Source organism: Muscardinus avellanarius (assembly GCF_963383645.1).
Source record: "Muscardinus avellanarius genome assembly, chromosome: 4".
NCBI lineage: Eukaryota > Metazoa > Chordata > Mammalia > Rodentia > Gliridae > Muscardinus > Muscardinus avellanarius.
Genome location: NC_137789.1, coordinates 34,686,054 through 34,708,983, shown reverse-complemented (window position 1 = coordinate 34,708,983; position 22,930 = coordinate 34,686,054). Strand labels below are relative to the sequence as shown.

General features: G+C 38.2%; 1 protein-coding gene across 2 annotated transcripts in view; it reads left to right on the top strand.

Moving 5' to 3' along the window:
- ZFPM2 (zinc finger protein, FOG family member 2) overlaps nt 1–19,518 on the top strand; it is a gene marked incomplete at its 5' end in the record, with an annotated part of 474,948 nt that extends 455,430 nt beyond the window's left edge. For both annotated transcript variants that reach the window (XM_080694918.1, XM_080694917.1), the window contains 3 exons: nt 11,612–11,818; nt 14,532–14,756; nt 16,957–19,518. In XM_080694918.1, coding sequence (XP_080551044.1) covers nt 11,612–11,818; nt 14,532–14,756; nt 16,957–19,448 — 2,924 coding nt within the window. In that variant the 3' untranslated portion in view covers nt 19,449–19,518. The remainder of the gene's footprint in view (nt 1–11,611; nt 11,819–14,531; nt 14,757–16,956) is intronic.
- Nucleotides 19,519–22,930: the final 3,412 nt, after the last annotated feature.

Sequence of the window (22,930 nt, the reverse complement as noted above, 5' to 3'; positions counted from 1 at the left end):
TGTAATTTTTCTTTCATACGAAAAACATAAAACGTGTGTGTGTGTTTCATTTTCTGTAGCCGAGTGAATGAAGGATAAATTGTGCATTTGACAGTAGCTTTGCTATTTGTCCTTCCTCTCTTGAGCAAAAAAAGAAGAATTTTGTTAAAAAAATCTGTCCTGTCCCTTGGCCTAAATGCCAAAGGCACATCCACAGTTGCTGGTCAAGTTTGATATTTTTTTTCTCTCCCTCCCAGAAACTAAGACCTAGGACATTCTATAGAGAGATGTCAGGGTCACCAGCATGGGAGAGTTGAACGCCCCCAAATGCCTTGCATTGCTCATAGAGTACAAATGAAAAATGTTAAAGATTATTTAGAAAGCAGGAAAGACCTTTTCCAAAATGCTTTTGATTTATTGCTGTGTATTGTGCAGATCTTTATCAATTATTCCGACTCTATTTTATTCAAAAACTATTGTAAACTATGAGTTGGCATGTTTCTGCAGACAGAGAAAAAGGCATTAATCAAGTGTAAATAAACAAGTGCACAGATCTATCTAGCAACTATGAAGTAGTTAATACATTTTTAAGCAATTTTATTGTAGAAAGGAGGGCTAAAAGAGTAGTGCTTAATTATCTGGACTCCTCTGTGCTGGGCTCCCTTTTGATTGTATTAATGAAGCAGCTGGCCCATTGTTTCCCTTTAATTCCTCTATTGTTTTAAGAATATGTCACAGCTCTTTATTCTTTTATCAGGTGCTGTGCAGGAGGATCCACACAATACCGCATATTCCTACTGTATTTGCCAAGGCACAAAGAAACCTCCAAAGCGGTTTTCAAAGAAGGGGCACCCATAATTTATAAGTTCTATTCCTTGCTCTACTCCACTGTCAAGAATTTCAACAGTATTGGATTTGAATTCATTATCAAATTTGAATTAAGCAATGTGCCTACGTATAGATATACGTCCTGTGTCTGTGTCTAAGCACCGAGATCTAGACAACAACGCCTGCCATGTTGAAATGGGGCGATTGTTTAGCTTTGGGGGAATTATCCTGACCACCTGCTTTTTACATATGAAATAAAAGTGAATTTCAGAAGAAGGTATCATTTGAAATTTTCAAATTATTTAGTAAAAATAAAAGAAGTTAATAACCAAATATTGACCAAATTCCCCTTTGTGCCTGTAGAAACAAAGTCACTGTGTGTGTGCGCGCACATGCATGCATGCACGTGTGTGTGTGTGTGTGTGTGTGTGTGTGTGTGTGTGTGTTAAGTGGCTCACTTATTATTCCAGAAGACAACTCTAATTTTCTATGAATGTACCTATTGGTATCATTCTTTTCTCTGTAGGCCAACCCAGCCTGCGTTAACAAAGCTCTGGTCATCAACTGACTGTTTCTGTGTTATATGTGAAAGAGATAGACTTTTTAGATTAATGTAAAATTAGCACTTTACAGCTTGAGATTGAAATACTATAGCAACTTAGTATATAATGCGACATATTTTTTTCTACCAGAGATCTTAAAGAATGTTGTTTGTCCATTCATACTTTTTCTTCAAATGTCTATTAAGAAAACCACGCAAAATCACCCAAGGTAAAAGAATCTTCAGGTCTAATTCACAAAGATTGTCTATATTCCTATGCGCGGCTTTCTTTTTTTGTTTATCCTTTGCCCAATCTCTGTATTTTGGAGGTGGTTCATTGCTTCATTTCTTCCCCCTAGAGTTCCCAGTATAAAAAAAGAGAGGTGCGACTTGATGACCTAATAATGCTATGGAAAAAAGTTACTACCTTCGACTTTAAGAATATCTTTCGAAAAGACATCATAATAAATTATCACCACCTATTTTCTTTTGCATTGTTAGGTCGTAGTGCATAGGTGTTTTTTGTTTTGTTTTGTTTTTTTAGTTTAAAATAAAGTTTTACACCACTATCGCTATCTATTAGCTTGAGGCTTCTTATCATTCTGTATATTGAGGCAGAGTAATACAAACCCTAAATGTGATTTAATTGGTTCAATTTGCCATATATTTTTATGCTAAGCATAAGTCCCTATCTTGATGAGCCCATGTAGTTGTGCTAGAGGTTTACAGCTCCACACTGCTTGCAGTTCCTTATTTTTACAAAGCAAGCGTCTATCAATCACACAGATAAATTAGAAAGAAACATGTATAGACGTAACACATGGAAAAGATTTTTCAGCATGCTATGTAATTATTAACCTGATTTTTACCATTGTAAGAAGTCGTGAATTGCAGATAGCAACGGACAAAGTTAAATGCTTTTATTCTGGATACATTTTGCTTATACAGAACTCTATAGGTATGGTCGAACAATATAATTGAAGCTTTGTCAGCTCTGTAACCTAGCAACAGATAATACTGTTAGGTTACTGAATTGCTCCTGGTTGACAAGTAGGGAGTATTTTCGTGTTTATCATGTTTGCTAATGATGGGATCCTTTCCAAAAGGCCTGTCTTAATCTTAATTAGAGTTTATCGGCAGAGGTCTGTATGACATTGTGCAGACACTGATTTCATAAATAATAAAAAGTGCAAGTGAAAAATTTGGCAGGATGAGGAGATATTTAAGGCCACTGCTTCTAGTAAGAGGAGCATGAATTTCTAAAATATAATCGAGTTGGAACTGTGACTTTATTCTTTATTATCAAAACTTGTAGTATACTTCACTGCAGTTTTGACAGCAATTATGAGAAAAATTTATAAGCTTCCTGTTAAGAACCATATCTGTTTGTACAAGAAACTTGATCATAAACATTACTTAGAACAGCAAGTACATGGCTTTTCAAGAATGTCAAGGTCTTAGTGGTTATTACTTTTTATTGAACCTGGGATGTGTTTGTTCTTTATTTGTGAAGGGAGTGGGATTGGATTATGAAGACTTAGGAGAGTGACTGTTTGCAGCATCAGAGACAGACAAAAGAGAGAAGCCTAAAATAACCTTTCCATTTGGTGCAAACGAAGAAGGTATCAGATAGCGGCTTCAGTGCCTGATGTCATTTGATAAAGATTTCATGTCCACAAAGTGAGAATGTGATTTTTTTTTTTTTGCTCTGGTTTGCACAATATGATCTTTCCACAGTTTTGGAGGATGTAGTCAGATTGGTTATTCTTAATGTCACATCGAATTTTTAAAATATTACAGAAATAAACACTGTAAAACCAAGTTTAATGTACATATTTGGCAAGTTCCTAAATTTTAATGAATAGAAAAGATGCTAAGTCATGTGCTCCTTGTTTACCCACCTTTCCTTGCATCTCACTCCTTATTCCCACATTTTTAAATTTTAGAGGAAAGGGAAACTTTCAAGACTATTTTCAGTTGTCATCTTCTGAATTTCTCAATGAGCATCCTCTCAACTGAGTTGTCTGAACACTTGTGTGAGATATTTGGTCCTCCACAGACTTTAATTGTTTTAATTTCTAGAACCTCGCTCATTCTATGCTACCAAGCTGCAGATATTTCACCCTTGGGCCAGTTAGCTTAACTCTGGAAGTAAATTCAGCATTCTGGGGAGTGTCTAGAAGATATCGAATCACAATCTTCACTTCCAGAGACTTTGATTTGCGTGGTCAGGGATCAAGCTCCCCAAACAGTGTTGAATCGAAGCACTCCAGAGTAATCCACAGCGCAGTCGACACCGACAAGACTTGTTCTAGGGTTGTACGGAATCTTGGTGACCCTTTAAAGGACCCTTTAAACGGCTCCATTTGCAGTTTAAGTAGGAAATTTGGAAATTGCTATATTAACTTTACTAATATTAAGTGAATGTAGAAAATTAGCAAGAGTTTGATATATTTGACATGCTTTGAACAGCGCCTGGCACATAATAGGTGCTTTCTGAGTGTTAACTTTAGTTACAAGTCATGTTAGAATGTAACCTGAACTCACATCCACATCAAAATTGGGTTGATATTATTCTCTAGATTGTAGCTATGAATTTACTAATTCTTTATAATCATGGTGTAATCTGCCTAATGATGTTTTATAAAGCAAACCTCCATATTTCTGCCTCAGGTAGATAACTGTGCTAATGTTCAAACTAAGCATTTAAGTTAGGGGCAACAGAGATAAAGAGTGAACACAAGATGACACTGTGACTTGGAACACTTGGTCATATAAAATTAATTTTCATCAAAATTAAAGACAAAACTGTTTGAATCCCACCTCCCGTCTCTTCTCTTCTTCCAACTATGTGACTCTGACTTCTAATTGTGTGACCGTTAATGCCTTAACACTTTCAGCCTCACAAGCCCACAGTAAAATGGAAATAAATAAAAGCCACTTCATTGCTTTTTTTGGGGAAAAAATCAAAAGGAAAATGAATGCAAACCCCTTAGCACAATGTAGGCATGCAGTATACAGTGCTACTTTAATAAATGTGTGATTATTACTATTATTAGCCTACTGGTCAAAAGAGCATAAATAGTTGCTTATGACTGGATGATAGTAACTTAGAGGGTGTCTCTAGTTGATGGCTGCCATTTGATATGATGTGAACAAATCAACTTTCCAAGATCCCATGGTAACTAATAATCAAGCCTGTATTAAAACTAACCTTTCTTGTCCAACATCAAGTGATCTTTCTACTCCATCTTGACATTGAGGCCAAATAAATGTTGAGTGATTTCAGGAACCATCGATTCTCCATTATTAGCATGTAATTTCTTAAAATCATTTATCTACTCTTTGATGGCAGTGCAAAAAGAGTATGTTTTATCAATTAAACAACTATTATATTGCCATAGATGAACCCTGAACCTTTACATAATTTTATTTTTCATATTGATGTGCCATTAAAGCAGATTAATATGTTGAAATTTTTCTTGGTTCAAATAGAGTGACATCAAGCATACTTCACTTATGAAAGTCACAGAAGATCTCCATTTAGATTCTTTAAGTTTCATCTCCATCAAGAGTTGACAGGAACACTTTACCAGCGCACAAAAAAACAAGCAGAAGCTTGAATCAATAAAGTAACTATGTACTAAATTACTCAATCTTCAGATTAACGCAAGTATTCAAAGTTCACTCAATGTAAAGAGTTAATGTGGTCAAATAAATTTCATGTCAGCCACAACTTTACTTCACTAGCTAGACCACTTTCCAGTCATTGTTTAAGTGGCTTTGCCTGGCGCTATGATTAAGATGTCCTTTGTCCCACAGAGGTTCATACATTAGAGGTTTAGTTCCTAGGATGCTGTTATTGAAGGTGGTGCGATATTTAAATGATAGGCCTTGTGGGAAGTCCTAAGTTCAGTTGTGTGTGTGCCCTCAAAAGGGATTTTTGGGCCCCTGTCTCTCTGGTTTTCTGTTTGCAGATGTGAGCTCTTCCTCTTACATATGTCTATCATTTGTCATCCGTACTATGCTGTTTGGATTTCCAGCTGCCAAAACTATGCGCTAAATAAACTCCTTTTTCTTTATAAGTAATCTGACTCAGGTATTTCATTATAAAAACAGAAAACTGACTAACATAATTGGAAAAAACTGGAAAAGATTAGACCTTGGATTTATTTGTTTTAAACAGGTTGTAAAAAAGCCCCTTATGAAAGTTATATACACATTCTTTGCTATGGCTAAAAATATAATGCAAATGTTCTAGGTTTGTAGAAGATACATTTTAGTAAGAAAATGATACTGTAATTTTTAAAATTGTGGTAAAATATATATTACACAAAATTGTCTGTCGTAACCGTTTTTAAATGGCATTAGCATAGCTGTGCAGCTATCACCATGTATCTCCAGAACTTTCCTTCTTACAAAACTGAAACTATAGTCCCACTAAACACTAACCTCCCCCCCCTTCCATTGGCCCCTTGGTACCCACCATTTTATTTTCTTTCTCTATCATCTGGTATATTCTAATTACCTCGAATAAGTTGAATCACCCAGTATTAATTTGTCTTTTTGTAACTGACTTATTTCTGTTGGATTAATGTACTCAATGTTCACTCACACTGCAGCACTAGAAATTCTCCCCTTTTTAAGGCTGGATAATATACCAATTTGCATAGGTGCCACATTTGCCTTATGAAAATATCTGTCAATGCACCCTGGAACTGATTTGATGGCTTAGCTATTACGAATAATGTTGCTATACTGTGAACTTGCATGTTTAAATATCTCTTCAGGGTAATGTTTTCCATTCTTGTGTATGTACGTATGTGTCCTCCATGTTTTGAATTCTTTTAGGTATATACCTATATGTGGAATGACTGAATTATAAATAATTCTGCTTTAATTTTTAAAGGAATCACCAGTACCATACAATTTTTCATTCTCTCAAACAATGTATAAGCATACCAGTTTCTGTACATCCTCACCAATACTTGTTATTTTCTGAAAAAAATTTTTTGGTGGTACTGGGAGTGGAACCCAGAGACTTTCTACCTCTGGGCTATACTCCCAGACCTATGTTATATTTTATTTGGAAACAGAGTCTCACTAAGTTGCTGAGAGCCTCACTAAATAGCTGAGGCTGGCTTCGAACCTGTGTGATTCTCCTGTCTCAGCCTCCCAAGTACTGGGATTACAAGCGTGTGCCACCACACCTGGCCTCTGAATAATTTTTAAAAATATTTAAAAATACTCCCATGTTAAAGCCAAAAGTAATACCGTATGGTTTTTCCCATTGAACATGTAATCAATTGGTATAAGACACTAAATAGCTAAATGTCAAGAGACTTTGCATTTTCATGCACTCAGTTATTTCTTAATCAAAATAAATATGACTGAATTGCACACAATTGTGAATTTGAGTTGACAGATGTTACCCTACTCTAAAAACAGCAGAGTAGGCCTACCTTCTCAAACCCACCTGAATTCCTAGAAAATATTTCTATTTCTAACTGGTCAAGATACAGTATGTGATTCACAAATGTGTTACAGCCTTGGTCTTCCGAAATGAGTTAGGTGCTTTGAGGGAGGCATAGATACATTTGCTCATTGAATTCATTGATTTACTTTTCCTGGTGAAATTTCTTTTTTCTCTTAGATTTAGTAGGTCAGTAAGAAATGAGAATAGTAGCTCCAACCAAACCAAGCCAGAAGGCTAATGGCTAATGATAATATGCTCTTTTTAAGTTTACACATATATCCTCTCACTTAATCCTCTTAATAACACTACGAGTTCAGCACTGTTTATCAGCATCACTACCTTCAAGGCTGAGGGGAGTGATGGGTAGATTGCTTAGGTAACAATTTCCAAGTCAGAGAGTTAATAAATAGAACAAATATTTGTGCTCAATGATCTGGCTCCATTCCCCATGTTTCTTCCAGATGGAGTTAGAATTCCCTATTTGTAATCACACTTCAACAACTTTATTTGAGTCAGTCACTGCAATCATAATGCAGTACTTAGGGCATCTCTCCCTATAAATGATTCTCAGTTCACTATCTAAAAATCTCAGCCAAATAGTTTAAAATAGTCAACCCTGAATTGTGTTTGCTACCATTTTCTTGAGTATCCTCTAACTTTTCCAAAAATATGCTCTGTGTATCTTTAATGAACCCCTCTCCTTACATCCTAAAGGTTGGGATACGTCAAGTGTCATTCTTTGGTCCTCCTCTGCACACTCTACTCTTCTTCTCAGGGTTGCCAAATCAATGTAAAAGAGCATTCAGTCATCTGGAGTGCACCAGTGAGTTTCCAAACACCATTTTTACCCTCTAGCTTGTAGGTCTTCTCCAAGTCACCACTGTCTTGTAGATACTTTTTCACCCAGAAGCCCCTCAGCTACCTCTAACATGACATTTTCAGAATAGAATTATTTCCACATATGTGTGCCTATGAAGCTTCAGCAAAGTTAGTTAACTTTACCAAACTCTAGTTTTCTCAGTTCTACAGAGAGAATAAAATCACATATCTCATAGACTAATTGGCAGGATCAAGATATATGAATTATGTAAACCACCTAACCTTACAGGTCCAAAGAAAGTGCTTCTAACTAATACCCACTTCCTATTGTTGTCTGTGTAACACCAATTGTTAAGATGCCATCTTACTGCCTAGTGAAGGCCATCTCCACCACCTGGGCCCTCAAGGCAGAAACCTTGGTGTTATTTTAACAGCTTCCTTTCTCTTATTCTTCTCATGATACCACCCAGTCCTCTTGTCTCTTGAACTGGGCTCTTTTTCCCACCACTATTTATACTTCTCACAACTGAATTAACACTGTAGTTTCCAAATGGCTGTCATGTACCATTTCCTACCTGTACAACTTCTTCTATATATCCTGTAATGGGGGAATCTTTGTTATGAATGTATTCATTCATTCATTCATTCATTCATTCAGTGGATGCAAAATTATACCTTGAGCCACATTTTTATATTGCATTCAAAGCTCTCATTTTACACTAGACATTTTAGGAGAGAAGGGTTGATTCATACCATTTTCCAATTCCCATGGCAAATGCTGTAACCCTTACCATGGTCATCTTTAAGCTACCACTTATAAGCCCACCTACACACGGCACTTTCCACTCTTGTGGTACAGAGGAAACTCGCTCCAGCACACCAGTGCCCCTGACCCCGCCTCTCTCCTCAGATCTAATCTCAAGCTTTGCTCTGAGGTAGTCAGGCTTTTATAGAATGAGCACATGCTCAATTCACAGTAATGACATACCTGCAAGCTCCCACCTACACATCTCTTCAAGAGCTAATAAAAAAAATCTTACTTTGGATGTCTTGCAAAATTCCCCCACATTTTCTTTAGTATTCAGGCACAACAGGCCGAATGTAGTATTGCAGTTTACCTATCCATATGTGTATTTTCTTTTATTTCTCTCTTCTGTTTCTTTTTTTATATGTGTATATTCTGATTGAACACCTAATATGGTAGCTCTAGCGACCAGCCTGGAACACGGCAGAGACTTCATTGAGTTTCTGATGAATTAATGATTTGAAAGATTAAATCCTAAGACACCTGGATCCCTCCTCATAAAGTCTACACAGTATGTTTTCAGTGCAATTCAGCCTTTTAAAGCTATATGTTCTGCCTAAAGCATAAAATGAGATAAAGTGATAAGGATATTAAAATATGAAACATCACTGGGTACATCTGAGAATATAGAAGTGTATTACAACCGTCAGTCTGTTTAATACTGTAGAAAAATCATTTTTGTTTACTTTTCTTTGCACTTAATATTTTTCAGTTTTGTTGTATTTGTTTGTCAGATCTTTGGGGTTGCAAATTTGAGCATAAGTATTTTGTCATCCTGCTACCTAGCTCATGATAGTTATAAATACTAGCTGTTGGTGGGCACCTTCTCTAGCATCTTTACTTCTGGTACTGAGTCCAAACCCACATTTACTTTCGTGCAAGGAGCCCATAGCTGCACTTAAGAAAGATGTGAATTTCATCATTGAAATCTAGTGCCTCTGAAAGACCATGCTATAAAGTAAATCTGAACTGTGGTTCCTGGCTTTGCCCTCCCCACCTCCTTATTACACAGACTCATTTAATAAACTGTATCCCTGAGGAAAGATAAGGTACAAATGATTACTGTGTCTACAGCTGTAAGTAGTTTGGATCTGTGTGCACATCAGAGAGGCAGCTAAAAGCAGGAGGTCCTTGGGAAACAATGGCATCAGTAAGAATCCCACTACTCACACCGTCAGTGTGCATCTGATTCCCCAGTGACACAGCTTAGCTTCTATTTGAAAATAGATAAATCGGTGCCCAGATGAATTTTTTTTTTTTAGCCAGCTGTAGTCAACCCATATGATTTCAGATACATTAGCATTAAAGAAAAATATGTATTGCCTTGTATTGTAGTCCATTTGTGTTTTAGTTTTGGAACTCTCACAAATTTGAGGGCTATAATCTTAGTTGTTTTTTTTTTAGAAACATATACTCTCATTGATGATATTTTATTTGTTTACTTTTCAAACCTTATCAGCTGGCTTAATTAATTGCCCACAGTTTCTCTAAAACAACACCTTGACTCTTCTGTGCGACTCTGCCATATCGCATACTGTTGTTACCTTCTCCACCAGATTTTTACCGCAAGTTGTTTAAAAACCATCATCTCTGAGGGTGGAAAAAAAATGAAGTGCGGTTGAAAAGACAGTTATGTTGAAAGATAAACCGCGCAATATGACTTGTCCAAATGGGTACAATTTTTTTTTTGCTTAATGAGTACAATATATAGCCTTTGAATATATATACAATGGTGAAAAAAAAAGCTTTATAACACATCAAGTGTGCCACATTATTTCAGGCATAACTGTACAGGATACATATCTAGGCCTGAGAGTGTAGATAACAAAATATAAGTGCTTTGCCTGTCTAAACATGTTAAATAAATGAGCATTCACTATCACATTCCAATACATTAGAAGATGTACTTGCATAGTTAATTTTTCTTTTTAATGCACCACACATGATCACTTGAAACGCAGAGGCAGGGTATATCTTAGTGTTTGAAGGCAGGGTTCTTTTCATTTAAACAAATCTTTATTTAAATAAGCCTTTTATGAAAGGAATCTTTGGCATATCTTCTTTGCAGGAAGTTCAATCAGGTAAATGGAGATAAAGAAGCTACATTATAAAGAATACTACATAAGTTAAGAATACTCGGGCAAGGTTTAAAAAGAAGAGACAAAACTGGCAGCACGCACAGGGAGAAATAAACTTCCCAGCATTTCATTGTGACTTTCTGAATTTTTGGAACCTTTGTTTGTTTGTTTTGTTGTTTGAGGCATCTGATATTGGTATAATAAAAGCATGTCAGGATGGAGAAAAAGATGGGAGAGGAAGAAAGAGAAGGAAAGAGAAGGAAATAACTTTTGTGTTTTTTTGTAAATACAGAAGGGTAACTTCAAATGCTCAAATGAATTTCTGCTCTTGGGTCCCTACCTTGTGTGTGTGTGTGTGTGTGTGTGTGTGTGTGTGTGTGTGTGTGTGTATTACCAGTACATTGTAATTATGCATCATTGTGAGGTTCAAAATTATACAAACATACAAGCAGAAGGCACTTGCCATGTTTTCTTCCACATATCACCCTGATTCCCTGTCCTTTCTCCATACGTGTTAGGGATATTCATAGTGATACCTTCATATAGGGACACAGCATTTTTTGAACTGAACTGTTTCCTTCATCCCTTCTTTTTTTCCTCACACCACCTCTTTCTGCCACGCTGCTCCCTCTATTCTAGGGGTTTCTCTCCTTGATTATTTAAAAAGTATATTTCTTTTGTATTTTCTCTCCAGCTTCCACAAGTGAGAGTGCACAACTGACTCTGCAACTAGCTGATCTCACTTAGCCTAATATCCTCTAGCTCCACCCATTTTTCTGCAAATGACATCGTTTTCAGCACTGTGCATGCACAGTTCATGATTCGGGCAAGCCCCTCAAGGCAGTTGACAAAACTCTACAGTTGATGTATATACTACTCTTAGTCTTCTCCTCCAGTCACTAAACAACTCAGGAATACAGCTCTCCACAGAGGCCGGCTCGGAACACAGCACAGCTGTGGTCTCCATCAAGCACTCCACCCAGTAGGAACAGATGTGAACAACAGGAGAAGGTGTTCTTGACATCTCTGAAGCCTACAGCAGGCTGGAGAGCGCCCTGTAATTCTTCCTCCTCTCTTCTTAATAGGGGGTCAGCTATGGTGCACGACCACAAAGACCATCTCCGAGGGCGAAGAGCTAATTGCCTTTGTGGTGGATTTTGACTCAAGGCTACAGGCTTCCAGTCAGATGACTCTCACAGAAGGGATGTACCCTGCACGCCTGCTGGACTCCATTCAGCTGCTTCCCCAGCAAGCTGCCATGGCTTCTATTCTGCCTACAGCTATTGTCAACAGTAAGTGCTGAGTGCCCTTGCCCCACGTTTTGGCAGTGATGGGGGTTTATGGGAGCAAAAATGTCCACTGAGAGGGAACCAGGGACAGACTTTTATACTTTTATTCCACCAGTATTGTGGTTTTATTTTTATCTCCCCTCTAACTTTGAGAGAGAGAGAGAGAGAGAGAGAGAGAGAGAGAGAGAGATAGTGTGTGTGTGTGTGTGTGTGTGTGTGTGTGTGTGTGAGAGAGAGAGAGAGAGAGAGAGAGAGAGAGAGAGAGAAGAGAGAGAGAGAGCCCACTGCTCTTAGGAGTATAGACAGAACACTTACCTGTCATTCACACACAAGAACTGACATTCTAAGCAAGTTGAATGATATTCATGACTACTTAGCTATGAGACACCCAGCAGCTTTCATGGATGCTTCTAAAGAAGAATAAATTTAGTATTCTTTAAGGGTCATGCAGTTAAATTTTTCAGGAAAAGAGAAAAGAAGCAGAAGATGGAATCAATTTTTGACTGTATATGTTAAAGAAAAGGAAGTAAAGCCTGGATAATTAAGAAAAACAAAAGAAAGAAAAATGCGTGTAAGCTTTGAATGGTTCATATGGAGAATTTAAAACTGTGGCCTGGCAAATTTACCTTTGTAATCTTATTTTGTTAAAATAAATATTGAATCTAATTTGCATTCTTTGAACACACAAGGTAGCACTTTATATGACAGAAAAACAGTGGTTTTAGGTGTTCCAAGATCTGTGTTCCAGACAAATGTACTTTTATCAAGGTCTGTAAGAAGACATGAGTAGCAGTCACATCTTAAGAGGGGAATGGGTGCGGAAGTTAGGAGGCAAAAACAAATTGGATTTAATAAAAAAATTATCCTTGGAATTCCTGAGACTCTGATGTAAAAGAGAAATCTAAGCCGGGCGTGGTGGCGCACGCTTGTAATTCCAGCATTCAGGAGGCTGAGACTGGAGGATTGCGGTTCGCGAAAAGCCTCAGCTACTTAGTGAGGCCCTCTGCAACTCAGTGAGACCCGGTTTCAAAATAAAGAATAAAAAATAGGGCAGGGGGTGTAGCTCGGAGGTAGAATGCCCCTGGGTTCCATCCCCAGACCTGCAAAAAAAAAAAAAAAAAAGAGAGAGAGAGAGAGAGAGAGAGAGAGAGAGAGAGAGAGAGAGAGAGAAATCTAGAAGGAGAATGATGCATTGCTATTAAAGTAAAATATTCAATAATAATTATTTTCTGCTGGGCGTGGTGGCACACGCTTGTAATCCCTACGCTTGGGAGGTGGAGACAGGAGGATCGCGCAGGTTCGAAGCCAGCCGCGCTGGCTTAAGAGACCCTGTTTCCAAAAAAAAAAAAAATAGGTCTGGGAGTGTAGCCCGGATATAGAAGGGCATCCAGGAACCCCAGTACCACACACACACACACACACACACACACACACACACACACACAATATATATATATATATGTATATATATATATTTTTTCCTTATTTTAACAGTATTCTATAGAGAAAATCAATTCTTGGGTGATTCGGAAATCACTGTGAATTCAACCAATATAGCCAGTATTTTCTACCTAAGTTAATACTGTTAAATTTCCTTAATATAAATACTCTCCCTTCTATCTCCTACCCCCAATGGATCTTTACTTTGATTCTGATAGTGTAGAACTTGAAGCAACATAGACCGAACTTTAATTTGAAGCATACAGATTTTATTACAAGGGATTCGTCATAATCATAATATTATTAGAAAGCTCCAATGTATGCATATTATTTCTAATTATATTTGGTAGTATACCCTGTTTGCTTTGAGTAGAAAGATAACAATTTGAAATAATTCAGTGTAGTGCTGAGTTGCTTTTTCTTTTATTCTAATATTAATCAGTTAAACTTGTCTGCCCTGCTTTCTACAGCCCTTAGAGTGCTGCTGGCCTCAACAGTACTGAATACATCCCCACCTTCCCCAGGCCCCTTGCTCAGGTTCTCAGGGCTTCCCTTTGGACTGTTATCTTGATGAAGATAATCCAAGCCCTCTAGAGCCTACATAGCTTCATTTTTTCCTTCATGCCTCAGCTGGGGCATATTGTCACCATTCCCAGCCCTTCTCTGACCTCCTCCTCCCTCCAGTCCTTTTACCAGGTGTCTCTTTCCATGCCCCGAAGTACCCCTCAGACATCTCCATGGAGTAGTCATCAGACTGTAATATAATTGTCTCTCCACTTTGCGAGACAGTTATACGGTGTTTCCTTTTGTTTTGCACCCCAACCGACATACAGTTGGCACATAGTAGGCACTCAGTAATTAGCTTATTAAATGAATAAATGATGCCCGTGGTTGACATCAGGTTCTCTTTAGTCCAGCCATCAGATACTAACCTTTTAACCAATCAGATAAGCCAATTTGCATCACTGTTTACAAGCGCATCATTTTCTAAACTATAAACACAATTTTAAATTAATATTTTGTACTTTTAGTACTGGAGTCTCCTACAGTACCGCTTTCTAAAAAGTCTGTGGGAAGTTAAATTGACGAGTGTAACATTTCTTTAAAAGCCTCATCCTGAACTGCAGAACAACACCCAAGACTGTACTCATCACGGCCTGATTGCCTAATTCAGAACCTGAGAGCAGACTCAGAAAAATTGAACCCCAAAGCTGCTTTCTCCTTGGTTGGCTGCACATGGACAGCAGCTAATGTGTCTCTGTGTTTTTGCCTGTAGAAGATATATTCCCTTGCAAGTCTTGTGGCATCTGGTACCGGAGTGAGCGGAATCTGCAAGCCCACTTGATGTACTACTGTAGTGGGAGGCAAAGAGAAGCCGCTCCAGTGTCAGAAGATAATGAAGACAGTGCTCATCAGATTTCCAGCCTGTGCCCCTTCCCACAGTGCACCAAGAGCTTTTCAAATGCCCGAGCTCTAGAAATGCACCTGAATTCACACAGTGGTAAGTTTGTTGTTTCTGATGTTGCTCCAGGATGTTCAATTCTTTCTACACAGTTTACTTGCATCTCATCTTTATCTATCATCTATCTATCTGCCTGCCTACCTGTCTACCTGCCTCCCTAATGTATCTTGTTGGACTGGCCAGTGTTATGCCACATATACTCAGCATAGTTTATTCAAAGGATTTGGGTCTCTTTTCTAACACCTACAGTAACCACACTGAAAGATCAGTCATTCCATTTGTTTTTTACTGAAGCAGAACAGTATCCTTTTTAAAGAAAATCTCAAAACTCTTTGTATATTATTATTAATATTCATTGCTTTAAGTAATTTTTAGAAACTGATCATAGTGCTTCATATTGTAGGGAAGAAATGGTGGGCTTAATAAAAAAAAGATATTATTATTATTATTATTATTATTATTATTATTATTGGTGGTACTGGGGTTCTTGGAAGCCCTTCTACCTCCGGGTTACACTCCCAGACCTATTTTTTTTATATTTTTATTTTGAAACAGGGTCTCTTAAGTCAGCGAGACTGGCTTCGAACCTGTGCGATTCTCCTGTCTCCGCCTCCCAAGCGTGGGGATTACAAGCATGTGCCACGCCCAGCAAAAGATGTTATTTTGATAGATCCAATTAAAATCACACTACGATGAAATCACCTACGATGAAATGTACTATTAAATATGGATCTATAAAATTCCTGATTTTCCAAGAGCTTAATTGATTTTTATGACATAAAACTACTTTTAGCATTGTTTTAAATTATTTTAGAAAAAATGAAGCTAAAAACAAGTACTAAGCCATTTGTTAGTAGCAAGGTAACATCTATACTCATTTATTTTGAAGTTGTATGCCAACTAATGTTAGTTTAATCTCATGGCATTTTCTCAATTTTTTAAAAAAATGAAATTTATAGAATTATATTAACTTTAATTATCTTTTGATATATTATTGGGTGGGGCAAACTATGGTTGGGTAATCACAGTTCTTCAACATCTATAATACAAATCTTGTAAGACACCTCTCAGTTACTTTTTTACCTGTTTTTGCCTAGGTTAAATCTTAAGTTTTAAAAAATAGCTCCTACCTTCAAAGCTTAGTACAGCACAAGTTTTTATCTTTGAACGGATAAAAGTATTTTTTCCAGTCATTCTCTTCCCTTATCCTACAAACAAGCTGCCTTCATATAGGTGATAAATCAGGTGGTTGTCTCAGATGGTGAGAAAAGTCATGCACAAAATAAAAAGAATAGTGATAGAGGGGTTCTTTCAGCTAAATAAAAAATGAGTGTTTGGTTAGTTAAGGAGAAAAGGATAGAAAGTTTCCTTTTATCACAACAGAACTGGATACTTATGGCATATATTCAGCTTATGAGTATAGAAAGCAGTTCTCATTCTAGTTTAGAGTGAAGAGAAGACAAACTAAGCTTCATTTAGTCATATGTACCCAAACGGAAACTGACTTTAGTGATACTTACCTACCTAAGTTAGTGGTGATATTCAAAATATTTAATAACTGACTAAAAACAGGCAGTAATCAATCAGCATGGATTCCAGTCCAAAATGACTATATTACTGTACTGTTTTCTACTAGCTAAATAGCCGTGAATAGAGATAGACCATGTTCAGCAAAACCAGTGAATAAAATTCTGGATTTACACCAAAGATAAATTAGAAAGTTATTAACTATTTAACAAAGTGTTTCCTATCTGGTTTTCTAAATAGCCATATTAAAATACTGTACGTAGTGTATTGGTTACTTAATTGGACCCAGGTTTTCGATGGCAACACAAATGAATACTTACATCTTCTTAATGTAGAACATGGGAATATGAAGGTTGATGCACTTAAAATGATAAAACCTGAGGCTTAGGCATGGTTTCATCACTTAATAGTTTTCTATTAAATATTTAATTTAGCCCCTTTGAGTTCACTCCTGACCCATAAAATTGTGACAGTACCACTTATCCCATATCTATCTATACCATAATAATCATGAACGTGCTTTGGAAACTTTAAAGTGCCATTACTCTTATCATGTACCACAAGGGAAAAAAGAGTTATTATCACCAATAAAATTCTGAAAGGTTTCAATATCCCTGTTGTCTTGAAGACATTAGATCATTAGCAAACATTCCTGTCCTTAGGAAACCAACATGCATGGTTCTCAGCAGTCTTATTTTGTGTGTCTCTCCAGGAGTGAAAATGGAAGAATTCCTCCCTCCTGGCGCTAGTCTAAAATGCACCGTCTGTAGCTACACTGCTGATTCCGTGATCAACTTCCACCAACACCTGTTCTCCCATCTCACTCAAGCTGCCTTCCGATGCAATCACTGCCATTTTGGCTTCCAGACTCAGAGGGAGTTGTTGCAGCACCAGGAGCATCATGTCCCTAGCGGCAAGCTTCCCAGAGAGAGCGACATGGAACACTCTCCAAGTGGGACTGAAGACAGCTTACAGCCAGCGGCAGACTTGCTGACCAGAAGCGAACTCCCACAGAGCCAAAAGGCCATGCAGACTAAAGATGCCAGCTCTGACACCGAGCTGGACAAGTGTGAGAAAAAGACCCAGCTCTTTCTCAGTAACCAGAGACCAGAGATACAGCCTACGACAAACAAGCAAAGCTTTTCCTACACAAAAATCAAGTCTGAGCCCTCCAGCCCAAGACTAGCCTCATCTCCAGTTCAGCCTAACATGGGGCCTTCTTTCCCTGTGGGCCCTTTCCTTTCTCAGTTTGCTTTTCCCCAAGATATCACAATGGTCCCACAAGCTTCAGAGATCCTGGCCAAGATGTCTGAGTTGGTGCATCGGCGACTAAGGCACGGAAGCAGTAGCTACCCTCCCGTAATTTACAGCCCCTTGATGCCCAAGGGGGCTACTTGTTTTGAGTGTAACATAACATTCAATAATTTGGACAATTATCTAGTGCACAAAAAACATTATTGCAGCAGCCGATGGCAGCAGATGGCCAAGTCCCCAGAGTTCCCCGGGGTTTCAGAAAAAATGCCCGAAGCTGTGAGCCCCAATACTGGCCAAACTTCTATAAGCCTTCTCAACCCAGCTGCTCATTCTGCTGATCCTGAGAACCCGCTTCTTCAAACATCCTGCATCAATTCTTCCACAGTTTTAGATTTAATTGGGCCAAATGGGAAGGGCCCTGACAAGGACTTTTCTTCTCAAACTAAGAAGCTCTCCACTTCCAATAGCAATGATGACAAAATTAATGGAAAACCTGTCGATGTGAAAAACCCCAGTGTCCCTTTAGTGGATGGGGAGAGTGACCCCAATAAGACTACCTGTGAAGCTTGCAACATTACCTTCAGCCGCCACGAAACATACATGGTCCATAAACAGTATTATTGCGCTACACGCCACGACCCCCCACTAAAGAGGTCTGCTTCCAACAAAGTGCCTGCCATGCAGAGAACCATGCGCACCCGCAAGCGAAGAAAGATGTATGAGATGTGCCTCCCCGAGCAGGAACAAAGGCCTCCGCTGGTCCCCCAGCGATTTCTTGATGTAGCCAACCTCAGCAATCCTTGTACCTCCACTCAAGAAGCCACAGAAGGGCTAGGAGAGTGCTACCACCCACGATGTGACATCTTTCCAGGCATCGTCTCAAAGCACTTGGAGACATCTCTGACGATCAACAAATGTGTTCCCGTTTCTAAATGTGACACTACTCATTCCAGCGTTTCCTGCCTGGAGATGGATGTGCCCATAGATCTCAGCAAAAAGTGTTTACCCCAGTCTGAGCGGACGACCACATCTCCCAAAAGGCTGCTGGACTACCACGAATGCACCGTGTGCAAGATCAGCTTCAACAAGGTGGAAAACTACCTGGCCCACAAGCAGAATTTCTGCCCCGTCACCGCACATCAGCGCAACGACCTGGGGCAGCTGGATGGCAAAGTGTTTCCGAATCCAGAAAGCGAGCGCAGTAGCCCTGATGTCAGCTATGAGAGAAACATAATAAAATGCGAAAAAAATGGAAATCTGAAGCAGCCTTCTCCCAATGGAAACTTATTTTCATCCCATTTAGCGACCCTGCAAGGCCTGAAAGTCTTCAGCGAGGCCGCTCAGCTCATTGCTACAAAAGAAGAAAACAAACATTTGTTTCTTCCACAATGCCTTTACCCCGGAGCAATAAAGAAAGCCAAGGGGGCTGACCAGCTTTCTCCGTATTATGGCATAAAGCCAAGTGATTATATTTCTGGTTCTCTTGTCATCCATAACACTGACGTAGAGCAAAGCACAAATGCAGAAAATGAGTCTCCCAAAGGCCAGGCTTCCTCCAATGGTTGTGTCGCGCCGAAGAAAGATTCTCTGCCACTGTTGCCCAAGAATAGAGGCATGGTGATAGTGAATGGTGGACTGAAACCAGATGAGAGACCCGCCGCCAACCCACAGCAAGAGAACATTGCCCAGAATCCTCAGCACGAAGACGGCCACAAGTCTCCCACGTGGATCTCGGAGAACCCATTAGCTGCGAATGAGAATGTTTCCCCAGGCATTCCCTCTGCGGAGGAACAGTTGTCTAGTATAGCAAAGGGGGTGAATGGCTCCACCCAGGCTCCCACCAGTGGGAAATATTGCCGGCTGTGTGATATCCAGTTCAACAACCTTTCAAACTTTATAACTCACAAGAAGTTTTACTGCTCATCACACGCAGCGGAACATGTCAAATGAACTCACTAGATAAATAAACATCAGTCACCTTTGGTACCAGTGTTTAGTATGTTGTTCTAACCAGTCCAGAAAAAAAAAAATTAAAAACCAACAAAAATTAAGCTGTTTGAATTACATCTGGGCAATCAGGAGATGATTCTTTATGGCTGAGTTGAAGACTTAAGATGTAATTTCATTACAGTCCATTAGTAAAGTGTATTATTGGTGCCATTTTCAAAAAATTAATTTATTTTACCAGCAGTATTCATAGCTGTGGTTATGTTATTTTTATTTAAAAACTTTATATTAAAGTCATTTGTAATGTTATTGTATAGTTATTGTGTAGCACATATGGTTTGCACTGTATAGTAGCTTTTAAAGAAAATAGTCACAAAATACAGAAAAGCATTTTAGAAATAGCTTCAAAAGCACTTGTGTATCTTGATTTTTTTCTTATATGCTGTTGAAGATATAAGTATATGCTAAAATATAACTTGCAAAGATGTTCTAAATACACATGCTATAAGTTCGCCTTAAGATTTCAATTCTTGGATAATCAGGCTCCATTTGCACTTTATATTTTAGCAGATACAGTCTCTTAGTCACTAGGCTTTGCATTTGTATGTAGCCGTATGTTTCTGTCCATTTTCTTAATCTTAAACATGTATGTTAAATGAAGATGGCAATTTTTTTCTTGTATAGTACTTGTATTTTTCTTTCGCTGATGCAGCTCTGTCTCAATTTTTAAACCTTTGCTGTTAAATGCAATACTTTATAAAGAATGAACAAAATTACTGGAAGCAGTATTGTAATGAGGTAGTATTAATCAGTTTTATCTTTTGAAAGGCACAGTCTAAATCAAAACCCTAAACTCAATGCTGCAAGTATGAATTTAATTCATATATAAGATCTATTTAAATATAAGAGTAGCAATACTGCACCTGGTGATCACAAAGATAATGTTCTACTTCTGATAGAAATAATTTCTCAACAATGTTGTTACTATGCATGTATATGGATGGAATAAAATTCCAGATTGTTGGAGAAGTTTGGCATCCTTTTTTATCTTAAGTACCAAGAAAAATTATTGAGCGTTCACATGTGTCACATACTAAATACCAGCAGTTTAAGACCAATTATAAATTCTACTGCCAGATTAATTTACTTTTGGCATTGATTGTGACACACACTTCCCTTTCCTCCTGTTTAATTCAGTGGTTTCTTAATTGTAGTCAAGGAATGACAACCTAGTATACCTAGGATTGTTTCCCAAAACAATAGCAACAACAACAAAAAGTACTAGGTTTCCAGCCCCACCCTAACATATTCTTATTTAATAGTATTTATATTCTTTATTTAAAACAATCAAAAGAGCAAATCTGAGAAGCAAATATCAACCATTGGTCTTTTTTACCATCCTTCCCCCAGACCACTAAACTGATATGAATAATCTGACCTCAATTTAAAGTAACACAACATATGTGGTATAATACTGAAATTAAAACTTAAAATCAAATCAGTGTAGAAAAGTCTATTAATCAGGTAGAATCCTTTCATTTCCTCACAGAAATAAATGTTAGAGATTCTAAGTGCCCAAAGTCATAAAGCTCATGAGTAAGCCAAAGACCTGGATCTTGCCCTCAGATTAATCTATGTCAACATGATGCCCCAAAGGCAAATTCTGGGGCAAATGATAATATTGATGTCACTGAAGCGGACTGATAGCTGATTTATGACTAAAGAGAAAGGCTATTTTTTTCTAAAGGGAAGCATTTCAATGACATTTTAAACATTTCAAGCCCCCACCTGCTTGAACACCAGATTTTGGACTGACCACCTTTTGAGGTAGTCCCAGGCTGGCACCCATTGTAAGACCTCCACTCTAGGGGTCAGGACCACCTTATCTTGGTTGTGACCCCGGCTCTAATACTTCATGCTTGGCCTTCTAGAGAAAAGACACTGGTTTCCTTGTATCTCATAAGCATAGGCATCGGACATGCTATACTATTATATATATTATCTCTTAATATTATTTAAGAGAATAACATTCTCTTAAAGTTTAGGAGTGATGGAAGAGGAAAGCAGTGGGAAGTGCCTCTCAGGTAATTAGCTAGCCCACAAGTAACTTCAAGGTTTCTTAAAGGATGGCTTCCCCACCACATTGTACCATTCCCTGCACCACAAGTAGTTCCAGGACTCTCCAAGCTTAGACACTCTCATTCATTTTTACCTAAACCTAGAAAGAAGTATTTTTTTCTACAATCTAGCCTCAGGCCCACCTTCATAACACGCATTTTTAGTGCAATGTTTTTAGTGTAATGTTGGCCCCTTTAAAAATCCCTCATCTTATTATACCCTGAGCCACAGGAGACCCCCAAAAGACATCAGAACATTAAGGCCAATTTCTGTGTATCTTAAAAATAGAGCTATCAGTTATCAGTTCAGTACTCTTTACACAGTAAATTTGCTGTTTTCAAGACCTCTTCACGTTTTCTCTGTGAAAATGTTTAAGGAAGAATACACCTAATATACACCAACAAAAAAAGAGGAAGAAATAGGTGAAGGGCAATATAAATCCACACGTAGAAACATGTATCTAAAAGGATCGGTTGTGGGTTTTTTGTAGAAAACATTTTTATTAACTTATGGAGTAGTTAAAATTCTTGAAGTTATCATAGCTCAAACATTTTCATTCAGGAAAATGTCTTTGTTTTTGTCATACAGTAATGTTAACAAGCATTATTCAGCTGGGCATGGTGGCGCATGCTTATAATACCCACGCTTGGGAGGCGGAGACAGGAGGATCGCGCAGGTTCGAAGCCAGCCGCGCTGGCTTAAGAGACCCTGTTTCCAAATAAAAATATAAAATAGGTCTGGGAGTGTAACCTGGATGTAGAAGGGTTTCCAGGAACCCCAGTACCACCAAAAAAAAAAGTATTATTCAAATGAATGAGGGTTAATCTAGTTAATTCATTATTAGAAAAAATAACCTGCCAGGTAGTTTTTAAACTATTACTTTTTAAAGCAGAGATAGATATCCAAGATTTTGCCACCATTGTGGGAAAATAGAACCACATACTCATGAGTCTCATTCCTCAGAAAGTTGTTATCTGGTATAGATATTTAAAACAAGGGAACTTTATAGAGGGAAATAGTTCCAAAAGTTTTGGAAAGCCTAAAGAACTTGGAGGGTGGAAATTTCAGGAGCTATCGTTACCTTTAGTACAGGAGAGAACAAGTGAAAAATGGTGTTGTCCAGAGACGATGATCATCATGCTTCTGAGGCCTCTGCTAGAGTTACAGTCATTGCACTACAGCTTTGCAGGGAACCAGAAAGCCTACCTCCTGCCCATAGCTTAGTCTTAGGAATCCAAACCACATCCATACTGCTGATAAAGGAGAGCCCAGGAAGGCCATGCTGCTGAGACTGTTGGAGGCAGGAGACACATGCTTCTGAACCCGGCAGTGCACTAGTTTACAGGATTTTGCAACTGTCCACATCA